The sequence below is a fragment of the Amphiura filiformis genome, chromosome 17 (genome assembly GCF_039555335.1).
Source record: "Amphiura filiformis chromosome 17, Afil_fr2py, whole genome shotgun sequence".
Classification (NCBI taxonomy): domain Eukaryota; kingdom Metazoa; phylum Echinodermata; class Ophiuroidea; order Amphilepidida; family Amphiuridae; genus Amphiura; species Amphiura filiformis.
In genome coordinates this window covers 26,751,977-26,774,234 of record NC_092644.1, presented here as the reverse complement: position 1 = coordinate 26,774,234, position 22,258 = coordinate 26,751,977, and the positions used below count along the sequence as shown (strand labels likewise).

Here is a 22,258-nt window from a genome sequence, read left to right as displayed (position 1 = left end):
AACGGAGTGTATTATATATATCTATATCTATATATATTTAAGTAAGGCCCAGATTACACATTTTTGGCCAAATTTGATCATTTTTATTATTGCCATATTTATTAATTTTGAATAACCACTACCAGAATTTGGATTGCGGAACTATATCAAAAATGTGGATTGCTATATGTTTGACAAATAAAAAAAGTCTGGTATGACAAAGTTACTCATTGAACTGAACATCTTCCTTCTTTCAGACTGCCTAGCTATATTTCATCCAGGAAAGGTGAGCAGAAGTTTCAAAATAGAAACAGACTGAAGAATATGGTTTCTGCCATGTAAGACAGAATACTTGAAAACTTTTTACAGAATATTATGGGACCCAATTTTTTTTCCAGAATAATCTGTAACCTTGTCAGTCATTTCAGGCCAAAATGATATCCTGAGATTAAAAAAAAAAAAAGGAAAAAAAAGCGCAGTGATTTATAGTGCGCTACGCACAGGCACAACGCTTAGACGTTGATCAACAAGCCTCAGCACACTTTACAGATGATAATGACACATTAATCAATAAAACAGTAATTTTATAACAGACACTTATATATGAGGTGGGTGCAGGGGGTGGCCTCAAAGCTGTGCCATACATAATTGTTAAATTTAAATTTAATTTTTATTTTTCCACCACCTCCGCCCCACGCCTGTAATTATGCACCTTTAATTTATAATTCCTGAGTTGCACGATAAACAAAAATTTGAAATAAGATGCGCACTGAAAATCTCTAAAATATATCAAGGTACTAGTCAATTAAAGATAACTATGGCACAAATGTTAAAGCGTAGTCATTATGTTGATAATTTCTACAAAATTAAATGAAACTACACTGGCCAAGGTTTGGAAACAGTCACGTTCCTCATTCCTGATTATAATTGTATTGTATACATGTACAGAGGACAGTAAGTGCATATTCATGAAAACTGATAAAACAATTAATCTGGCAGGTACAATATTATATATACTTAAAGGAGTATTTTGTGATCCTAGCATCCTTTTATGACGCTTTACAGTAGATATCAATAAAAAAAGCTTATTCTCAAAATTTCAGTTGATTCTAATTTTGCTTTTGCAAATTATGCATGATTATCTGTATTACACTGCTCCATATATCCAGCATTGCTAAATGAATTAATCTGTAAGAAATTTTGTGTACATAAACATTATGTAGCTAGAGGTTTCCAATTGTAAGAAAAGTGGGAGGATGATGCTGTGGATCACAAAAAGCCCTTATAAGAGTGAAAAATGAATGATCACAAGCTTAAATGATCTGATCCAATCAGACCAAAGTCAGCAATATTCAAAATGAAAATGGAGGCAAACATCAGGGGCAAAAAACCCCCCAAGAACAGTGGCGTAACTAGGGTTGGTAGCGCCCGGAGCAAGAACCAAAATTGGCGTCCCTACCCCCCACCCCATAGTGTAGCAATTGCGCGCGGGAAATTTTGGACAAATAAGGCCTACCATTAATTAATTTTGGTTACTAAAAGTTGAATATCGGTCTTAAAATGTTCTTTCAATTGGAATTGAAAATTTTGACTTTCATCACTTGGAGGGGCACAGAATCGATGCTGAATTGGTCAATTTGGTGCCCCCTTAAGGGTGGCGCCCGGGGCACGTTGCCCCCCTCTGCCCCCGGTAGTTACGCCACTGCCCAAGAAACAATCACAAACATTACAAACATTAGAAAATGGACATATAATTTGCAACCAAGTAAGTATGTCAAGGATTTTGTGATTTTACCATCAGTAAGCCTGGGTACTGAGCAATATGGTAGAAACTTGATTTTCAAAATTTCTGACTTTGTTCTGAGTGGATCAGATTACTGCAAAAGTGGTCATTTTCATACTATTAATTTTTCACACTTTGCCAATTTTTAACGGTTTCCCTTGTTTTTAAATTTGCGATTCCAAGTAATCTTACATTGCCCTATACACAAAAGGAATTTATTCTTGCGTTGTTATTTTCGCGGTAGAAGCTTGGAACATGAAAAACTCGAAAATTTCCACTTTTACAGTGTGTCACATTTATGTATGATACAGCTGCTGTTATAAAAACCACACACACACTACAATTTCTTTTTCAGAATTTCAATCATAAATTGTTCACGCCTATAACTGTAATGTACATGTATTGTCAAGGCATTATACTGTACACATATACATCATACATATTAATATACATTATATTTTCACTTAGGGATGAAATCAAAACTCGACCGCCGGTTGACCGCTGGTTAGGTCCGATTGCTATTGTTCTAAACAATGGCAACCAGACGGAACCGCCGGTCGAGTTTTGATTTCATCCCTTAACTTTTGTTACAGTTGCATTGATCACATTAACAATGAGCTATTCTAGTTGAAATCCACACACCCCCTATTTGAAGATATGACCTTAATCACCCACACAGGGGGTGTGAATTTCAAATGGAATCACCCATTCAGGTAACCCCATTTGAAACTCGCACTCCCTGTGTGGAAGATTAAGGGTATGTCTTCCACAGGGGGTGTAAGGATTTCAACTGTAATAGCCCAATACATTATTACTCTCTGATCTCTTGTTTTGGCAGTTGATTGATTTCTCCTCATTGTTAATAAAGAAGTCTATAACACATTTGTCTGATAGTGATACGATATTACAATAATTGCAAGAATCCTGGACCCGCTCACCCAAGCACGTTTCAGAGTTTCAATAAATGCAAGATTAGTTTTGAGTGCTACATATTGTTATGTTGCAATAATGTGGGTGAGCTTATGTTCAAATAGAGATATTAAGTGCCAAGTGAAATCCTGAAAATGGTTATCAATCAGAATATCTGAAGTTTTCCCCCTTTGGATGCATTTCCTGAAGCCATGACTAATATTACCATAGATGGATAGGAAGCTCCCTATTTCGTTTGTGTTAAATATGTCTTTCATGTGTGAAGCGCCTCTCCGATCAAAACTTGGGGATTAATCTAGATTTTCAAATAGCATAGAAGCGCTGATTTATTGATACATATTGACTGCTTGCAATGTTTATAACATTTTCTGTTTTAATATTTTCCCAAAGCTTTTACCAAAATATTTAATTATACGGATTTTCAATAATCTGGTGATGTTCCGCTATGAGCAAACTGAACAAGACATCTGAAGTTAACAACCTGTTCACTTAAACTAGTCCCATGCACATGTTGATAGCACCCATTTTATAACTTACGTATTTTTCTCTGACATGTTTTCCATGCTTAATATTTGGCACTTAATAATGGGAAATCATTTGCATTCTACCCGCAAAATGGTCAATTTTATTTTGTCAAATAGATGAACTATACATTATTGTGTATTCTCCCTTTCCTTCGATGGTATATTCGTCCCATACTATATTTTTCCTGAAACAAGATTCTACTTCATGATGCAGAAACTTTCCTAAAAAGTTCTCTGATTATTCCTTTGTGATTTAAGACTGCACATGCTTACTCTTCTTCCTCCTCCTCGCCAGTTTCTATGCTGTCTCCTGTTTTGAACACAATTCTCTGTCTCAATCCGTCTGATGGTGATGGTGATGTTTCATCGTCTGATTCCATCATTTCCACTTCCCCTTCACTCTGACTTTGATTGCCAAAGGAATCGTTGGAGTTGGAGTGGCGTAGGCCACCATAGTCATCATCATCTGGGGAGAAAAATCCAATTAATCGATCAAGCAATCAATCAATCATATTGAATGATCAATTTGTATGCAGTTCAATCAATCAATATATTTCAAAATATTGATTAAAAGCAATAAATTAATTAACTGATCCATTCATTCATCAATCAAATTGAAAGATCGGCAATTAATGATATGTTTCCCCTCCACACAGTAAATTTAAAATCACTAATCTGTATTTATCACTTTATGCTTTACACATGTAATTTGACCTTTGTGGTTGATTTTAATCAATATACTTGACTGCACTCCATTTATCTGGCCTTTTGCATCACATCTCAAAAAGCATACTTTAAAAAATGATATACAAAGATGAACATGTCAGTGTATTATCACTTGCTGACTGACTCTTTGGACTTACCTTTGTCTGACATAGACATTCTTGTCTGTCCTATACGTGACACCATAGCTGCAAGGTCTGTGAAAGTAGGGTGTGTCTTCTGAGCCTGAAAATAAAAATTCAAATAAGATATTTCCTATCAGCATCACATATTGCGAAGATCGTAATGTTAATGCCTTCATATCATTCGACACTTCTTGCATACACACATACGTGTAACATATCAGCAAATGTGGACAGTGTTAAACACTTTGAGTTTTATGCACCTTACCGTAGACACAGATGTTTGAGTTTTATAAGCCGGACCATGAACTCTTTGAGTTTTATTTGCATCAGCATGGACTGACCTTACACCTATGCACATTATTTATAATGCAGCCTGACACCCACACCTTACCTGGGTCTTTTTGTGACTGGACAGATGATTTGCCTTTTCTCTCAATATTTCTCCTGTATATCCTGCTCTGTCCCATCCTTGGAATACTGTCATGCCATGATGGTAGCCTATGTCACGGATCTCTGCATACTTGTGGAACATCAGGGTCTTATATCTGAAATTAATATATAGCATAGTAATGAGGAATGTAGAAAAATAACTACTAATACTCACTTTTTATTCCTTGTTCATTTAGGTTGAAACGTATCACTATATCATTTTATACATGTGACTTCCCAAAATCACCTCAAGATTTGAGAAAAAGAAACAGTAATTGTTTGTTTGTCTACATTCCGACCCTAAACTGATTTTTGTGTGAGTTTTTTCTTTATTTAAATTTTTGATGTTGCCAAATACGTCAAGAATATTTTCTTCAAAATCTGGGCTGATAACAGGAAACATAATATATTACATGCAGGCAGAACCCAAACACGCACTCACTTTAAATCAAAGTCTGCCGGGCGCATGATGAATTATTCAGGTGTACACTATTTTGCCCTCAATGAGCAACACACAAACTTGGCAGAGTTGATACTCTTTGGGTCTAATCTCTTTGATGATTCCTGTAATGGGCTATTCCAGTTGAAATTCATATACCCCCTGTGGAAGACATGACCTTAATCTTCCATACAGGGAGTGTGAATTTCAAATGGGGTTACCTGAATGGGCGACTCCATTTGAAATCTATACCCCCTGTGTGGAAGATTAAAGTCATGTCTTCCATAGGGGGTATATGGATTTTGCCTGGAATGGCCCATTCTACCTACCTGTCAATGGGAGGTCTGATGTATTCACAGTAGCTACTATTCTTGACTTCTTCCAGCTGTTTGCAGCATGACACGTAGGCAAGACGACTCTGGATTTCATTTAAATCTAGCACCTAATACAAGGAGATAGAAGACACATTTATGGCATTAAAAAAGAGAAAGCACACATCTTCTATACTGGGAATTTCAATTGAATGATCGCAGCTGCACAGCAGTGGAACGACCGTCCACGCACACTGCGTGATGAACGCCTGTGTGTGTGCGTGACGCGAAAGTAAATCAGACCGTGCCAACTCACTTGTGATTGGTTAGTATTCTAATTATTGTATCCAAGGTTGTGCATTCGTGTTGTAGTTTGAAATATGTGACATACAATTGTGATTGGGTCAAATGCAGCTGTTGAAAGCTGTGTTCAATTCAATTGCAATTCTGAGTATAGTTACATCACTAACACTTAACTTCTTTTGCTACAGTTGAGATTAACTTAAATTTCTACTTGACTCACTTGGAAAAAGTTGTAACATACAGAGAGATAAAAATAATGCTAAATGGCACATCGACAACTTAATCAGAATTCATGATCTAAAATTGGTCAATAAATTACATACAAAAATTATGGTTCCACCATTAACAAGTCAATTAATTAATATTTAATAAATAATAATATTAGTTATCCCCTGTTTGTTCATGCAATACGAAAAATATCACTGGTTTGAGGTCGTATCACACGAGGCCGCAGGCTGAGTGTGATACGACCTCGTATTTTTTTTTCGTATTGCATGTGAACAGACAGGGGGTAACAAATTTATCATTCAGTGGACATGAATTTAACACAAATAAATAAATAAATAAATAAATAAATAAATAAATAATACCACAATCATAAAATGATCAAGTTATAGGCCTACTCCAAACTCTTCCATGCATGCTTTACAGTTTTCTGTCATGTAACTACCACCAGGCCATGTAATACAGCGCGCCATTGCCAACGCGCGACGCAACTTAGCACGCAACGCGAGGTAGTGTGTAATTGCCGTCTCTACCGCGTACGCGATCAGCACAGTGTACAATACAACGTGAGTATGCAGGCCCGTTAATTGCCGGTACTGATTAAGAGCTGAATAATACAGCTATATATTGTACGGTAATTTAAGAACGCTGAACAATACGAAATTATATTATTTGGCTATTAACCAATGAAATGTCGTTATTCATGTCTACTGAATGATAAGTACATGTATCGTCCAAGCATAGATGGTCGATTGAAAGATCCAGCAAACCATCCACCAAACTTTGCAAGATGCTACCTACATACCTTAATGGGTGATGCCCATGGATTCCATCGTTTCCATAGTAACCACCATCCAGACAAATCATCTCCATAGTTTGTGAGTTGTGTATTGTCGTCACTGCCAACATCCACTGCAATGATGGTTTGGGCTCCATAGGCCTTCATTACATCAGCTGAAATCAATCAGTTATCAATCACTTAGCAAATGAATAAATTAACAAATTAACCACTGAATGAATGGTTGGAAAATAATAAAGCTTTTTAAAAATTTGAGAGAGAAGTTATAGATAGGTTTCTCTTAAAGATAGATAGTCTGAAGATTTTCCTATGGTGTTTTCTATCTTACATTTAAAGGAAACATATATTGGGCCTACAAGTTAACTGGGGTTATGAGAAAAATATGAGCACTCTTCAGATGCCAAAACCTCAATTTTAATGAGATAATGTGGGACGATGATGTTGCTATCAGGTCACTCACCTTTAATATAATACTTCTTATCATTTTGAGTGAAAGACAGTTCCATTTCTCATATCATGTTTCCCCTGAGACAGTTTTATATAATATATATATATGGTACATTATGTACCTCTATTTAAGATATTTTGGTACATAACTTTTCTGCCAAAGGTGATCCTAAAACATCAACTTCATACAAACCGCATGTTTATATTGCCCATCTGTCTTTTCAGTCTGTCAGCCACCTACCTGGCAAGTTATTAACATAAGCTCCATCTACCAGCAATGCCCCATCTCTGGGATCACACATTGGAGGTAGATACCCTGATATCGACATACTAGCCCGTACATATCTCCATAACGATCCTGCAAGAAGGAAACCCAAACAACAAAAACCTCTCAAACTGACCTAATGGTAATATAAAACAGCCACATACCTGGTAGGTTATTGACATAACCACCATCTAGTAGTAAATGTCCATCTTTGGGATCACAAAGAGGTGGTAGGTAACCAGACAAGGACATACTGGCTCGCACATACCTCCATAGGGAACCTGGAAGATAGATGAAAAATACACAAATAAAAAATTTGAATTGGTCTGGGTTTTTGGTTGTTATCAGGGAATAGCTATGTACAGTAATGGGTTGAAAGTTATCGTACTCAACTTAATATGCGCCCCTATGGAATTACCAAGTGACAACTCTCCTTTTCAAAGCACCTATAAAACTAAATTTCATCAAACATCAAAATAAAATAACTATATTAATCATCGGGCTTCTGGTTGCGATGATTTTTTGACTTCAGAGACACTATATTTTTATAGTTTACGTGTACAAGTTCTTACATTATATTTCTTTTGTGTCAAAACCAATAGCAAAAAGTATCGAGTTTGTAAAAAAATATATGCTATTTTATGATGAATATGTAAACTGGACATTATGGACTTTATTTCAGCACAGAGGACCAATTTGACAGGTTACATCTACACTTTGAAAACTGATATCAGAATGAACTAACTAATAACATAATTTACTAAATTCAAAGATGCAAGTATTGGTAATAAACATGAGTGTTTGTGGGTGTGGGCGTAAGCACATGCTTGGGGTGCATTTGTGAATGTGTACATGTGTGTCACTCAATGTGTGTCTGTCTATTCTGTGCATGGAAATGAAAAGGCATTTTTAAATGCCTTTTCAAATACATGTACAGTTTTTGTACACTTGATATAAAACAAATTGTACACCTTTCCCACATGAAGATGAATATCGAAAATTCAGATACTATTTACATAATACACCTATCATAAGTACAAGTCCAACAGCAGTTGAACAATATATATGAAAGTGGCTTTTGCACTGAACCCCTAGGACATGCATTCTGAGAAGTGTTGCTTGCACAAATGGTTTGCCAATAAAGGGTAAGCTTGTACAATTGGTGATTTTATGAAGGAAAATTTCAAAAATAATTTAAAGTGAATCTGAATTTCTACTGACCTATTTAATCACTGATTATTGATGAACTTGTTGGCTCCAAAAAGTTCAGACCAATCAGCCAAATATATAGCAAATCTACGCAAATCCAAACAATTTGTAATACAGAGGTCTAAATAAATTTTCTGATATCTTGCAATTTATAGTTTCAAATATTGCTAATGTCAATACCCATTTAGGGACATAGGGACATTTAAAAGCATACATGTAATGGGACATGGACATGGAACTCATGTTCAAGGATTGCATGGTGAATGATATTTATCCTGGGATATTATGCTTGAATGAGGACAATACCAAACAAAGCATGTACTATTTTGATAGCGATGTTGACATTCCAAGCTGGTTCATGATTAAGGTGACGTTGTAACTATGCCTAAACTAAAATATAAGAATATATACTGGACTTTGCCTGGAAAGTAGGTGTAAAATTGTGTTTTGATGAAAAGTTTTGGCAAAATTCCAGAAATCAGTGTAGAATCTATATAATACATTCCACACTTCTCCTTTGGATTCCCGATTTAGATACTAAATGAATCAATATCAAAGTCTATATAAAAATCTTTAGGTTGCTAACATAATTCAAATTCTCACAAGTGTATATAATCAATCCCCGATGAGTCCTGATTTTTTCTCTCTCAATATTTTCATATGCCAGTTTGCTCGAGCCCCAATCATGCCAAGTGTATATTATAATGACAGCATTTTGTATTGTATGTATGGTGTAATTTGCTAAATGAATAGATTTTGACCTTTAAGGTCCACAACATTATTCATATAAACACCTACTGGTTGCATGCATAATACCTAAATATGAAATACTGTTATGAATATAGGGCCTATTTGTTCCCAAACAGATGATCATAAAGAAAATTTGCAACTTCATTTGCCAGTATTACATTAGGTTTTGGTATGGTTTGCACAATTACATTACTTTAGAAGTTCACAGCAATGGAAAGTGTATATTTGCAAAGTAGGCTTCTATTTCAATCCTCCAAAAGTATAATTTGATCACATACATGTATAAGATGAATTTCATTCAAAAAACCCACCAGCGTTTGATTTACCTGGGGTAGCAGAGCAAAATGCTCTTCATTTTGGACAACCTTGGACAAAATTCTTTGCACACAGATTGTACAAAGTTACACTTGCTGGCAGTGAAGAATGGCACTTGCTTTCCATTTTGAGAGCGTACACAGCTTGGTAATTTGATTGGCTGATTAGGCAAAAAAAAAGGTTTGTCTCAAAGCTATGCCAAGCATTTGTAAAATCGCTGGATTGGACAAAAAGAAAAGCAGATTTTTTTATTTAAAAAAAAAATTTTTATAGTTTTTTCCAGAAAAATTCGGCGAAAATCTGACTTTTTTCCTCAAAATACCATAAAAAAAAAGTCAGGAATAAAAAAAAATTTGCATTTCGCATTTGTTTTCAAACCACTCGTGAGCTTTGAGACAAACTTTTTTTTTTTTTGCCTTACGTGTTATTGCGTTGATCTGCACAGAGCAGCGGTCATGTGGGGAACTCTGGCTATATCCCTCATTAACAGGGCGCTTGTGTCGATCGGAGCAAGAGTGCCATTCTATACTATTCCAGTGCAGTCGGTATTCCCCAAAAAAATTGATGCATGTGGCAAGCTGCCATTTCAACTCCTCTGTATTGTTTTTGCACAAATCTTTGGGAGAGTGATTTTCGAAAATGTACTAGGCTCGGAAAATCACACATTTACAATTGTGATGTGCAGAAAACCCAACCAAATGTACCAAACACACATAAGTAGACAGAACACTAACCTAGACACTACACAATAAGCCACAAATCCCTAACAAAAACAGCTTCCAAGCAAGTCACCAAAATGAGTAAATAAAAAAAGAACTGAATAGAATTGTCAAACTACCTGGGGGCAAAAATGAGATTTCAAACAAAATAATAATCTGAATCTACCTACTAAAAGAATGGACACCTTGTATTATAGTAAGAACCAATAGCATAATGAGGGGGTGGGGAATAGATTACCAAAAATTGGCAGGATTTTTATGGAATAAAAAAAAAAGCATATTTACAAAGTGCATGGAAGGTATGTGCGAGCCAGAAGAGTTCATATGGACATGGTCATCCAACTACTAGTCTATGTTATACACTACATTATAATATATATTGATTAAAAATAAAAGAATTATGATATAATTTGTTTTAATTCATTCATGATACAAGGATGCAACACCACAACATATCACAGAGTTCACATAAGTTTACTGCAACAATGCATATAATGTAAAACCAGAGGCACAGGGCCTACTCCCGTTCCAGAAAAAATACAGCATTAATTTTTTTTGATTAAAAAATATTATTGCTTTGCCAAATGAAATATCAGTGGAAACTCGTTAATACGAGATCGCTTAATGCGAGAAACCGCTTACTACGAACAGTCACACGTGGTCCCGATTTTCCCCTATTATTTACTGTACAAAAGAAACTGTTTAATACGAGGTAAATAATACGAAATCCGCATAATACGAGCACTTACTGTGAGTCGAAGCTTTTGTTTTCTATTGTTTTTACAACAGATAAAACGAGCTAATTTCTCAAGGTGGATTTTTCATGTAAATCATGTCAGGAGTTGACAAAATATTCACTCGAAAAGTGATGTAAACTCAAAGCACGACTTCGAATGCAACTGCACTTTTGTACGTACAAATCAGTGCAAGGAGAACCAGGCTAGGGCAAAAGGATCTCCGAGTACACTCGCGCCACAGTCTTTCTGAGATTAGATAAAAAAATAATTTAAGATTTCAAAAGAAGCAAATTAGCTAAATACTAAATTTAATATCATTAATCAGTTTTTATCAGTATTACAGCAAATAATTAATCAATTTTTATTCGTAAAATAATGAAGATAAACTTGCCGTCAAATCCCCCCAAAAACCCCATACAGTACTTAGCGGGGCGGGCTATTCTTAATGAACTCACGTCAAAACCTTAGCAAGCATCATAACAACAAGGGTTCCCTTTCCTATTTTCAAGGTCAATATTGCTGACGTCAATATCGACTAGCCAATCACAAACTCGAAGTCCGCCCTGGATCGCAAAGTGGGAAACCCTTCATGTTGTTTACACACATGGTAAAAGTAGGGAAATCCCGACACTGCAGTATAATTGTTTATTATTTTGTTAACGATAATCAGCTTGAGAAATCATCTAAATTTCATCAGAAAACGCTATGAGAAAAAATGCCTCATACCGAAAATCAAAAAGGAATATTAGCCTATAATAACGATCGAGGGAATTTGGAACTGTGACATTGCTCGGCAGCTGGACATGTAGTATGAAGTTTCGCTCGTACAGTCTCACTGTGCCGACTTCTGCAGGCTTAAACACACACAATCTATGCCTTCCGACACATTTTTGGCACCTGACTTTTAAAACGAACTCCGCTTAATACGAGCTAAACATGCCGGCCCCGGCGATCTCGTATTAACTAGTTTCCACTGTAGCTTAATCCTAATCTAAACTAGCAATGAAAGTCAAATTTTCAATTTTGGGAAATAAAGGCCAAAAACATGCCTTTTTAGGGCATTTTTTCATATGCTGTGACAATCGAGCCCAAGACTTGTACAAAGACAAATAATTTCAAGTTATGCATTCTAATTTTTGGAAAACATATTTTATAATCTTTTTAATAACCAATCGTCAAAAATAACATAAAATAGTAAAATGATGAGGACTTGTGCCAAGTCCTGTAATTTTGTGACTACAAAAAAAAGAAAACATGCCAAATTGCATGTTTTGGGCCTATTTACCCTGAAATTGCAAAAATATCAACATGTTATTACCAGTTAGAACTAACTCAAGAATTAGGATTTCATTTCATTTGGCAAAATAACTTAATATTTTTTTAAATCCTGAAAATTAGTGCTGTATTTTTCTGGAATCAGGAGTAGGCAGTCACCATATGGAAAGGGAAAGACCTTTATTAACATTGGCCTTTAAAAGTGATTTGAAATTCATTGTCTTCTTGTTAAATTTAGATCTCTTTCTATCTCTTATTTGAGTACAGATGCATGGCTTCTGCGTGCATTATAACTTAACTTATTAAGTGCATGTGTGATTCTGATAAAAAAATACAATCGCAGATGATTCCATGTACACCATGGTGTGTCCATGACAAAGGGTGCATTATTTATATTAAAATGGCATTATCATGATTAATTAATGATTTGGGCTACACAATGATATAGAGTTAATGTAAAATGATGTCCTGGTCTTAGTTCAAGCATGAAAGAAGAAATGTTTTATAATGGTGGATAAAAGTGCACTTGTGACTATTTTTCTGAGAAAGTTAAGTGGGTGAAAAAAGGAAGTTTCATCTTGAGAGGTGAATCAGAAATGTCATTTTAGTAAGCTTTAAATACACTGTGACATAGGCCCTAAGATATGACAACACCAACAACACACACAACAGCAAACCAGATCTCAATAACACAAGTATATATTTGTAAACACACATTGAAACGCATGCATACTAACCACACAAGATAGAAAACCAGACATAACATACAAATGCACACTAAATGTGTACACATAAAATAAGGTGTATATATGTGCAATATTTTCCATCACCACAAAGTGTATGAAAAAAAGGGTAAAGTTTCTAAGATTATCATTGAAGACTAGTATCACCATGTATTTGATAAAAACAACTACTTTGATCAAGAGAACAATGTGTATCCTCCACCACAAGATGTACATGTAATTAACATGTGATGATCATATGACAAGCATATCGACTCTTTGGAGCACAAAAAGGCTAACAGCATGGTCTGCCTGAAGTCAGTGATGCCAACGCTGCGCCTTAGGCGCACAATTGGGCTACTTGGCAATCACTTGCCGCTACTGAAAAACGCATGCCGCTACTTGCCTGAAATTGGGCTACTTTTGCCAGTGTCAGGCCGCAGCACTAATGTAACATATTTTCCTTTGAATTTAGCCAATTTTTAAATGATTTGAGTCTCTGATAATGGGTTTTATGACCATTTATTGATGCGATATTGATGCCCAATTGTGTGATTTGCATTCTAAATTCGGGTAAATCCGCCCAAATATCCAGTATTGGGCACTTTATTTGCAAGCTTTAAAATTAGGCTACTTGAAAATCCTTTACCCCGGCACCTTTGCTTAACCTAATTAGTAGTTATCCTTTTTGTGCACCAAGCAGCCAATGCAGATAACCTTTTTTTGTGCTTCAAGCAGTCAACACGATGTTCATGGTGCCTAACAATCAGTACAATTATTCCTTTTACAATTTAAGTATCCCTAGAACCATCCAAGCTATACTGGAAATTTCAATTGAATGAACACAGCTGCACAACAGCGTGACGATCGTCCGCGTACACTGTGTAATGAACGCTCACATGTGTGTGACGCGGAAGTGAATCCGACCATGCCAACTCACTTGTGATTGGTTAGTATTTTCCAAGGTTGAGTGTTTGTGTCGTATTTTGAAATACGCACAGATATGATCGAGGTCAGATCGCATACAGCTGTTTGCAGCAGTGTTCCAGCTGTTTGCAGCTGTGTTCATTCAATTGAAATTCCTATTATAGTATGTGATATGCATAAACATTCCCTGGTTGTAATGTGTTATTAATCAAGTTTTCACATTGTGCTCTTCCCTCTACAGTGCATCAGAGAGTTGCAATGCATTATTGGTACAGACAGTTTTGCAAGTACATACTTTCCTAAAAACATATTATGGACTCATTGGTGATTGTTAATTGTGATTTTATTTGACATTTAATCTATGCATATACATGACTTACCATTAGTATGTACTCTCATCTTGGAGTGTGTAATATCAGTTGTAATACAGAAATAAGGAATCCATAGATCCTCTATCTGCTTATCTTGGAAGACATCGCGAATGCTGTGGTTAAAACCTCGACCTGAAAAGAGATTGAGAACATATGTGATGTTAGTGACAAATGCAAACATCAAAAGACCTTCTTAATCTGTTTGTTTTGTTTGTTTGTTTAAACGATCGCTCCGTGCAGAGACACACTTGGGTCCTGATGGGACCAGGCTCGATCAAAATGCTCAAGCCAGGTGATGTGGGCCAATGGACAGAAGAAGATTCACATTTTGCATGCAATGTACATTGCTAATTGCATATTCTTTGCTGAAATGTTCGTAAAACTTTTCTATATCAATATTTAATACACAGCGTGTTGGTCTCCTTATTTACAATGTTCAAAGAATAAGTCCATGTTTATCTCAGCTCTAAAATATATGAGTCATGTGATAACTGCTCATCGTTCTATACATCTTTTAAGAACTATTACACTACTAATTATCACAGATTCTTAATTCCTAATCTAAGTACAAAATACCAAATCAACTTACTTCTATGATGAACCCTCTACTATAAATCAGCTTTATTGAGTTGACTCTGGCTCAGGATTATCAATACCTGTATGTTAATCACATGAGCAGCTACCTTCCTAGTACACTTACTGAGCTAGTACACTATTATTTGTGAGGGCGCTGATCACGAACTGACGCATATTAAATCGTCTCTGCTAAATTCTTGTTCTTTCGACGTGAAATCGGTTTCTAAGCTATTTTTGAACTTTGTACATCTACTCGTAAGTACCTAAGGAACATTTTGATCATCTTTTGCAATTGAACATTTTCGCGATTTTCAAGATATTTGTTGGACTTTCGATCGCTATTTTGGATGTCATCATGTACGACTATTTGCTGTGTTAACCGTGTATCATATACGATCGTTTCATCGCATTGATTATCGATGTTTTGACTGAACTTTGTTTATAAATGACTGTTGATCATGCGCCCCTTCCTATTCAAGTCCTGTCAGGCCACGGCGAAAGGTGTGACAAACAATATTCATTCAACATGGACTTCGTTGTCAAACTGCAAAAGACCAAGAGGAGCTCGAGGAGGCAAACATAAGAAACGTGTTATCTCGACTTGTAACAGAATCCCATCATGCAGTTCCAATACTTCCTCAAGAGGTGTAAACACTGACATTTTGATCACCGTTTGTGAGAGCCCTAGTGTTATCACAACTTGTAACAGACTCCCATCATGCAGTTCCAATACCCCCGCAAGAGCTGTCAACTCAGACAATTTGATCACCGTTTGTGAAGAACCTAGTGTTATCTCAACTTGTCAAGGAATCCCATCATGCAGTTCCAATACCACTGCAACAGGTTCAAATTTGAACAATTTGATTCGTATTCCTAGAAACTCCCAGAATACACCTCGCGTATGCTTCGCGACATGGAATTCTCGCTCTGTTAAAGCAAAGAACAAAAAGAGAAATAAGACTGCTTCTCTGTGTGATTTCGTTATAAACCACCATATAGATGTTATGACCGTGACGGAGACGTGGTACCATGGGGATCATCGCGATGATCGTTCCATTGCCGACATCAAGAAAACGCTGCCTAATTATGATTTTTATCATGTTCCTCGCCCGAAAGGTGCCAGGGGCGGCGGTATCGCCATACTTGCTAGGCATGGACTGAACCTGAAGCTCAATAATATCACTGGAAGCTACAAATCGTTTGAACACATGGATGTACAGATCTCCTCTGAGTCGACCTCGTTACGCCTTATTGTGATATACAGACCACCGCCAAACAAGAAAAACAAACTCACTATCTCTGGTTTTCATGACGAATTTTCGTGTCTGTTAGATTCTGCAATGCCAAGCTCAACGCCTTTTGTAATCGCGGGTGACCTTAATATACATGTGGACGACCCGGAGGACACCATCGCGGCATCGTTTCTGGACACGCTAAATGACTACGATCTTAAGCAACACGTTAACTTTGCCACTCATGTCGGTGGGCATACCCTCGATTTGTTGGTGACCAGAAAGACGGACAACCTCGTTTCTTCCATCAGTGTCCACGACGATTTGCCATCCGACCATGTTGCTGTCAAGTCACTCCTTGACATTGCCCGTCCTGCTGTTTCGCGAAAATCCGCTACCAGCAGAAAGCTTCGCAAGTCAACATCGAGCTTTTTTCGGAAAGATGTTCAAACTTCGCCGCTGAACTCTTCGGAACCTACGGACACTGCGGATGGATTGTCTGGCAAGTTCTTCACTGTACTTCGCAAGATCATGGATAATCATGCCCCTGTGACTGCCCGAGCGTCAGACTCCGCCCTCACGCACCTTGGTACTGTGATTCTTTACGCGATGCAAAAACGTGAAAAACGGCGCTGCGAAAGGCAGTTCAAGGCAACAGATCTCACCGCATAAGGAAATATACAAAGAACAGTGCAAAAATACAATGAGCAGCTTGCTTCGCCAAATCCAAGTTCCATCAAAAGCAAATCGCCGACGCTGAAGACAGTAACCTTTTTCGCGTGGTAGATAGCCTTACAAAACCAAAGTCGGAAAATACTCTTCCTTCGCATGAAGACCCGAAGAACTCGCTGACAGCTTCAGCCGGCTACTTTAGTGATAAAGTGAATGGTCTCCGTGCAAGCCTGGACGAACAAGCTACCACACATCTGCTTATTCATCGACATATCAAGAAGACGTAGCGCCTAGTGTTCTTAATTGCTTCAAGACAGTTTCTGAGGACGAGGTCCTGAAAGAAATCAAGAAGTCTAACATTACGCCATGTGAGCTTGATCCGCTACCTGGTTCCATTTTTAAGGACTGCCTACCTGACATTCTACCTGCTTTGACGGAGATTGTTAACAAGTCACTGTCTTCTGGTTGCTTTCCTACCAACTTAAAGCATGCCATCGTCAGACCTTTGCTAAAGAAAGCAAACCTTGATGCCGACGCTTCTTTCCAATTATCGTCCAATCTCAAATTTGAGCTACCTGAGTAAGCTGATTGAAAGAATTGCCAGCGGTCAAATTCAAGATTACCTCAGTAGAAATGGACTTGTGTCTCAAGTACAGTCTGCTTATCGACCTCAACATAGTGTTGAAACCGCGCGCCTCCGAATTCAAAATGATCTGCTCCAAGCTCTGGATCGCGGTAAGGCAGCCATTGTCGTGTTGTTGGACTTTTCGCCGATTTGATCTGATCGATCACGAGCTTCTTTCACGCCGCCTGGAGGACAGATATGGAATATCTGGTTCTGTTCTGAAATGGATCAACTCCTATCTAACTGGAAGAACACAATCCGTCGGTAAAAGATGTGCTCTCTGATGGAACTCCCCTTACGTGTGGTGTTCCACAGGGTTCCGTTGGGCCCACTCTTATTCACTCTGTATAGTGAGGCGTTGCAAGACCTGATTGCATCATATGGAATCCAGGTAATGGTCTACGAGATGACACACAACTCTACCTATGCTTTGATCCTGCCGACCGAGCCAAGGTCATTGCCGCCATCGAGAAATGTATCGCAAATGTGAGAATGTGGGCTATAAATAACAAACTGGCTCTGAATGACAGTAAGACTGAAGTTATTCATCTGAGATCTAAGTTCCACAAGCTCCGGACCCAGTTACATTGGTTGTAGGAGATTCTGTTATTCATGCATCCGACAGTGCCCAAACCTAGGCGCCATCATCGATTCCAATCTGACCATGAAACCGCACATAGACCGTGTTTGTAGATCTGCCACAATTGGAATACATCGATCGGTCAGATTCGCGATCACCTTGGCAAGGCTACAACTGAGAGACTTGTTCATGCATTTGTGACTTCGGTTCTGGACTCGTGCAACTCGCTCCTATATGGCCTGCCGGATTGTTACATAAAGCGACTGCAACGCATTCAGAACACTGCCGCCGACTTGTCGCTAGAGTTCCTCGTATTAATCACATGACTCGGTTCTTCGCTTCACTCCATTGGCTTCCTATGAAACAACGCCCATCTACAAGATTCTGCTGCTTACATACAAGACTCAAAACAATCTCGCTCCTCAATATCTCATCGACACCATAACTTCTCCATTCAAGCTCCAACTCAATCTCCGCTCTCTTTCACAAGGACTCCTCTTCATACCGTGATCGTCCGGCAACCAAGTATTACGGTGACAGATCTTTCGCCACGCTGCTACAACTCTATGGAACCAACTCCCACTGGATGTTCATCACGCCAAATCTGTTAGTGTTTTTAAAAGACGGCTGAAAACCGCTCTGTTTTAACTTTTTGTACTTTATATCGCGATGTAGGTGCCGGTCACCTTTAGTATCCTCGCTTGTTATTTGACTGTATATGTTTTTATCACGGGCATTTTAATTTTTTTATCATGGACTTTAATGTGTTTTCTCATGGACATGGATATTTGCTTGTCTTTATATAATTTTGCCTAGTATATCATGATGTATTTTGTTGTAGTGTTTAAGATGGTATAGTGTTTCTACCTTATATATTTTTGTCTCACTGAATTTTGGTGTAGTTTTTAAGATTGTATACAAAATGGTGTTTAAATGATTGTTTTTATTGTACAGCGCTTAGAGACGTATGTATTAGGCGCTTTAAAATCCCCTTTTATTATTATTATTATTATTACCTTCCTAGTACACTTACTGAGCTCAGCTTTCATTGACAATCACACAGCACTTGCTCCTCACTTTCCTGCTCCTCAAAACATGAACATTGACACAACCTACTATACTACTAATATCACAAGCACACACCCCCACCCACCCCCACCCACCCACCCCACACACATGTACTCTTACCAGAAAACATGGCAGTGATTGGATATGTCAGATCCAAGATTTTCTTCCACAGCGACCCCATTTCCCTGCACCAGCCAAACACTCTTGGCTCCATAGCATCTGCACTGAGCTCCTCACAGTACACAGCTCCATTGAAAGACCCTATACTCACACCACCCAACATGTCTATGGGGATGTTGTGTTCCTCCATAGCTTTGATGATACCTATTTGGGATATACCCCTGCAATGTAGAAATGGTATGTACCATATATTCAATTAACAAAATTATTAAGGGGGGGGGGGGGTGACACCTCAAGAAAAGGCTACAAAGGAACAGATAGGGCAAAAATATCTTTTCAATTTTAATCTGAAAGCCTGATAATGCAAACAAAATATGACGCCAAATTAACAATTTCTGTAATCAACACAATTGGGGCTGGACTTGGAGGCACAAATGAAATATCTGACAGAGTAAACCTTTTGCATTTTGCTTGTTTTGATTGATTTGACAGCTCATATTATACAAATATTGACTGCTTTATTCGGGACATGGTTAAGATTATAGACCCAAGGTGATCTCAAAACCATGCTATGACCCGAGGCGCAGTCAATATTTGTTTTATATACCGAATGGATACGTGGATGTTGCGATTGCGCAGTTTGATCGGGACGCATGTGACCGGTCCATAGTTCATTTCCATGGACCGGTCCATAGTTCATTTTGAGGGCATAGTTAATTTAATGACTGCACATTCAACCAATCAGATGACAGGAATCTATATATGAGGTATATAAATTATATTATGAAACCAATGACCCTGGCGATTTTACCAATCTTCTGGTCCAAATATGACAATGTTCTAAATATAAAAAGAAGATCCTCTTTGTTAAGCTATCATTAAGGGCTGGGGTATGAACGTTTGGACAGTATTTATTTTGGGACATCAGAGCACATCAGACATATCGAATTGCATTCTGAATACGAAGAATGTCATTCTGATATCAAATAATTTTGATTTTTGAAATTCGCAATTTAATACACATTTTATGGCAAATCATTAAAATTGATATTTTTGATATTTAACAGTACTTGAAGTAAACTTTAGAAATCTGATGATTTATACTTAAAGTGTATGTAGGTGGGATGAAAAGTCGACGATCAATTGATAATTTTGACTTTCAGATTGAAGATATGGATTTTTTTCCCAAAACACCAAAAAAAAATTAGGTCTTTTTGGGAAAAAAATCCATATCTTCAATATGAAAGGTCAAAATTTTCAATTGACCGTCGGCTTTTCCCCTGCTACATACACTTTAAGAATATAACATTAGATTTATATAATTTACTTCGAGGACTGTTATATATCAAAATTTGAAAAATATCAAATTTTTATAATTTGTCATAAAATTTGTATTATATTGTGATTTAAAAAAATGAAAATTATTTGATATCAGAAAGACATGCTTCAGATTCAGAATGCAATTCGATAGGTCTGAGGTGCTCTCATGTCCCACAAAAAATACTGTCGAAACGCAATAAACGCTCATTTTAGATCCCTTAATGGGCCAAGTGGCCTTTTGTGAGAATTCACGCTCAAAAGTGTGTTATGTAAGGCAATTCCATTCTTTACAGCAGAAACATTTCTTGACACTAAGTGTCTAATTCTGTAACCAAGATGTAGCCCCTTATTAAAGGAGAGGATATTCCCTTAATGCATTAGACGTTTATTTACAATTGCACTCCTTTCTTTCATAATTTTCACCCAACTCACCTTGCACCACCGCCACCAAGAATAAGCCCAATAGATGTCCCCGTCAAAAACCTTGCTAATCTGCCAAAATCACAATGTATATCTGGAGTCTTTGTGAACAGTTTGTCGTACATCTCCCGTACTCTGGCCGGAGATCGTCTGGTGAACATCCGCTTGGGACATCGTATATGATGATGTGACACACACCAGTCTCTTGCATTGAGCCATTCTGCTGTACGTGTTGGGGCTTGATATACACTGTCTTTTTCCTGGTGTAATATGATGAGTTCTTTTTGTGCTCTTACGGCAAGGTTTTCAAGTTGTTTTTCCATTGGTCCTACAGTATCGGGATCATGTTCACTTAGTCCTACTATTAAAATGCAATCAGCCTGAAAAATAAAAAATAAAAATAATTTAATGGAATGTATGCCAAGTCTTTCCATCATTGTTGAAGAAATTACAGATGACAAGACAAATTATGGCCCAACAGCATGAGTAAGACTGATAAGAGGGTCGGTCAGTTGATTGCTCATGGTTTATTAGATTACGAAATAATCTGAATATTAAATATGCACTTCCATGTTTTTTAAAACACGGACGTGCACAATTTAAAACTTTTTAAAACTGCTCACCCGATGGAACGATCCACCCGATGGTGGATACAGCATAAATGAAGGCCAGCATGAAGGCCAGGAGTAGTTTTGTCATTTATTTAAAGGTACAAATCATTTCACATAATGATTTTAAATCATTTTACATCAGTTTTTCAACTTCGGGAAAGGGCAAACAAACATTTGGGGGGGGCCTGACCTAGATTAGTCTTGCAGGGCACATTGACCCACAATGTAATGTACATGGATACTGGTTAATCAAAACTGCCTACAAATTCACCCAATTTAACCCAAATGTATTGCTGATTTAGTGATTTTACATTATAAGAGTGACTGTGATAACACTGGCTCTACAAAAAATAAATAAATAGAAAAGCCACATATTACAATTTGACAAAATTATTTATATTATGTTAATATTTGAGAAGATAAGACACATGCCTGGGACACACACACATATTTATTGAATGATATTGCCAATCATACTTGAATTGGAGCAAAGTACACTCACTCCCAGGGTGGTACTCAAACAATGTACATAGGAAGGAAGGATAGAAGGGAAGCATGTGTATTGTTGCCATAGTTTATCATTAGTTTCATTTGGGCTTTTAGTCTGTCAGGGGTCCAAAAAGCATCAGTAAGGCATGTTTGCAACAATACCAAAACAACAACAACACTGAAAAAACAACAACAACAGCAACAACAACATGCAGAGTAAAAACAACAACATGCAGAG

The 22,258-nt window shown here is 37.3% G+C and overlaps 1 protein-coding gene across 1 annotated transcript in view; it reads right to left on the bottom strand.

Annotated features, from left to right (window-relative positions):
- Positions 1-450: 450 nt before the first annotated feature.
- LOC140137545 (patatin-like phospholipase domain-containing protein 7) overlaps positions 451-22,258 on the bottom strand; it is a 76,416-nt gene continuing 54,608 nt past the window's right edge. The window contains 9 exon segments of the mRNA XM_072159256.1: positions 451-3,682; positions 4,080-4,164; positions 4,456-4,609; positions 5,262-5,374; positions 6,577-6,725; positions 7,447-7,563; positions 14,317-14,439; positions 19,181-19,401; positions 20,933-21,300. Of these exon segments, the coding sequence (XP_072015357.1) occupies positions 3,486-3,682; positions 4,080-4,164; positions 4,456-4,609; positions 5,262-5,374; positions 6,577-6,725; positions 7,447-7,563; positions 14,317-14,439; positions 19,181-19,401; positions 20,933-21,300 (1,527 nt within the window). The 3' untranslated portion in view covers positions 451-3,485.